This window comes from Oxyura jamaicensis (assembly GCF_011077185.1).
Source record: "Oxyura jamaicensis isolate SHBP4307 breed ruddy duck chromosome 11 unlocalized genomic scaffold, BPBGC_Ojam_1.0 oxy11_random_OJ72196, whole genome shotgun sequence".
Lineage (NCBI taxonomy): Eukaryota > Metazoa > Chordata > Aves > Anseriformes > Anatidae > Oxyura > Oxyura jamaicensis.
In genome coordinates this window covers 1-1758 of record NW_023304248.1, presented here as the reverse complement: position 1 = coordinate 1758, position 1758 = coordinate 1, and the positions used below count along the sequence as shown (strand labels likewise).

General features: G+C 72.1%; 1 protein-coding gene across 1 annotated transcript; it reads right to left on the bottom strand.

Moving 5' to 3' along the window:
* Positions 1–6: 6 nt before the first annotated feature.
* On the bottom strand, positions 7–1754 carry LOC118157792 (cadherin-15-like; the record flags this gene model as incomplete). Its single annotated transcript, XM_035312269.1, has 7 exons — positions 7–171; positions 255–440; positions 543–671; positions 820–980; positions 1077–1221; positions 1304–1459; positions 1704–1754. Coding segments are annotated over 7 exons (993 nt in total), but the record flags the coding sequence as incomplete, so codon positions are not given.
* Between the last annotated feature and the right edge of the window lie 4 nt (positions 1755–1758).

Below are 1758 nucleotides of genomic sequence, written 5' to 3'. Positions count from 1 at the left end.
GCTGACGCGCCGGGGGTTCTCGCGGAAGACGGGCGCCTCGTTCACGTCCCGCACCCGCACCTGCACCGTGGCCAGCGCCCGCGGGCTGCCCGGGGCCGCCGGCACCAGCGGCTGCTGGTTCTGCACCGACACCGTCAGCTGGAAGCGGTCCCGCACCTCGTGGTCCAGCGGCTGCCGAGGGTGGGGGGACGACAGGGGGGGTCAGCGGAGCTGCCAGCACCCCCATCCCCGTCCCCCACACCCGGGGTGCCCACCTTGGCCACGGAGAGCACGCCGTCGTTGGTGTAGGGGTCGGTGTGGATGGCGAAGGCGCCCTCGGGGTCGCCCTCCAGGATGGTGAATTTGGCCAGCCAGTTGGGCGAGCCGGCCAGGTCCTTGTCGTGCACCAGGACCCTGCCCACGTCCACGCCGGCCGCCTGCTCCTCCACCTCCATGGAGAACTGGGGGGGAAGCGGCACGGGGCTGGTATCTGCCCCCCGGGATGGCACTGCCCCGGGGGGTGTCCTCCCTTCGTGTGTCCCCCAGCCCGCCCCGGCCGCTACCTCCTCCTTGGTGAACTCGGGGGCGTTGTCGTTGATGTCCTCCAGGTAGATGACGGCCGTGGCGGTGGTGGTGAGCCCGTCCCCGGACATGTCGGCCGCCTGCAGCGTCAGGTTGTACACCCCCACGCTCTGCCGGGGGCGAGGGGGAGGCGCTGAGCCCCCCAGCAGCCATGGGGACGGGGCGTCCACCCCTCACCACGGCTGGCTCTGCGCGTGAACCAACCCATGGCTCCTCCGGCCCTGGTGCCCCCCCCCCGGTGCCCACCACGTCCGCTACCTCTCGGTCGAGGCCGGGCCGCGCGGTGCAGATCTCTCCCGTGGTGGCGTTGATGCTGAACATGCCGCCCGCGCCCTGCTCCACGATGGAGAACCGCAGCGCCGCGTTGTCCGTGTCGGGGTCATCGGCGTCGGTGGCCTCCACCGTCATCACGCAGGTCCCTGCGGCCGCCGGAGCGCCCCGGTGGGTGCCGGCACGGGGGCCGGCTCGTGCCCACCCCCCCCCACCGACCACCCCGGGTGCCCGCAGGGTCCCACCTGGCTCAGCGCCCTCCACCACGTGCCCCGTGAAGACGTCCTGGCGGAAGAGCGGCCGGTTGTCGTTCTGGTCCACCACGATGATCTCCAGGTCCGTGGGGTCCTCCAGCGTCACGCCGCCCAGGTCCAGCGCGAAGGCCTTCAGCTGGGGGCACAGAGCGGGTGGGTCGGGGCCTTGGGGGGGGCTCTGGGGGCCACGGGCACGCACGGCCGGGCCGTATCCTTACCCGAAAGCGGTCGTTCTCCTCCCGGTCCAGCATGGCGTTGAGGAAGACCTTGCCGCTGAACTTGTCAATGGAGAAGATGCCCAAGGGCTCCTCGTCCACCCCCGGCCCCTTGATGCTGTAGATCACCCCCCCCGGCTGCTGCTTGTCCGACTTGATCTGCCCGGGGAAAGCGGGGCTGGGGTCGGGGCTGGGGACTGCCCCCCCTGGGCCCCTGGGGTGGCGGTGGGGTGGGTGCCTCGCCCCCAGGGCAGGGGGCATGGGGTGGGAGGGGGAGTCCCTGCACCCAGGGGAATTGGGTCATGCCCGGAGCTCCATCCCCTCCCCAGCACAACGGGAACCCCTCGCTGGGGGGCCCAGTGCTGCCCCCCCTATAGGGTTCCCCCCCCTTTTCCCTGCCTACCTGCACCAGGAGGTGGGGGATGCGCTTGTGGTTCTCCGAGACGCTGATGGGGGGG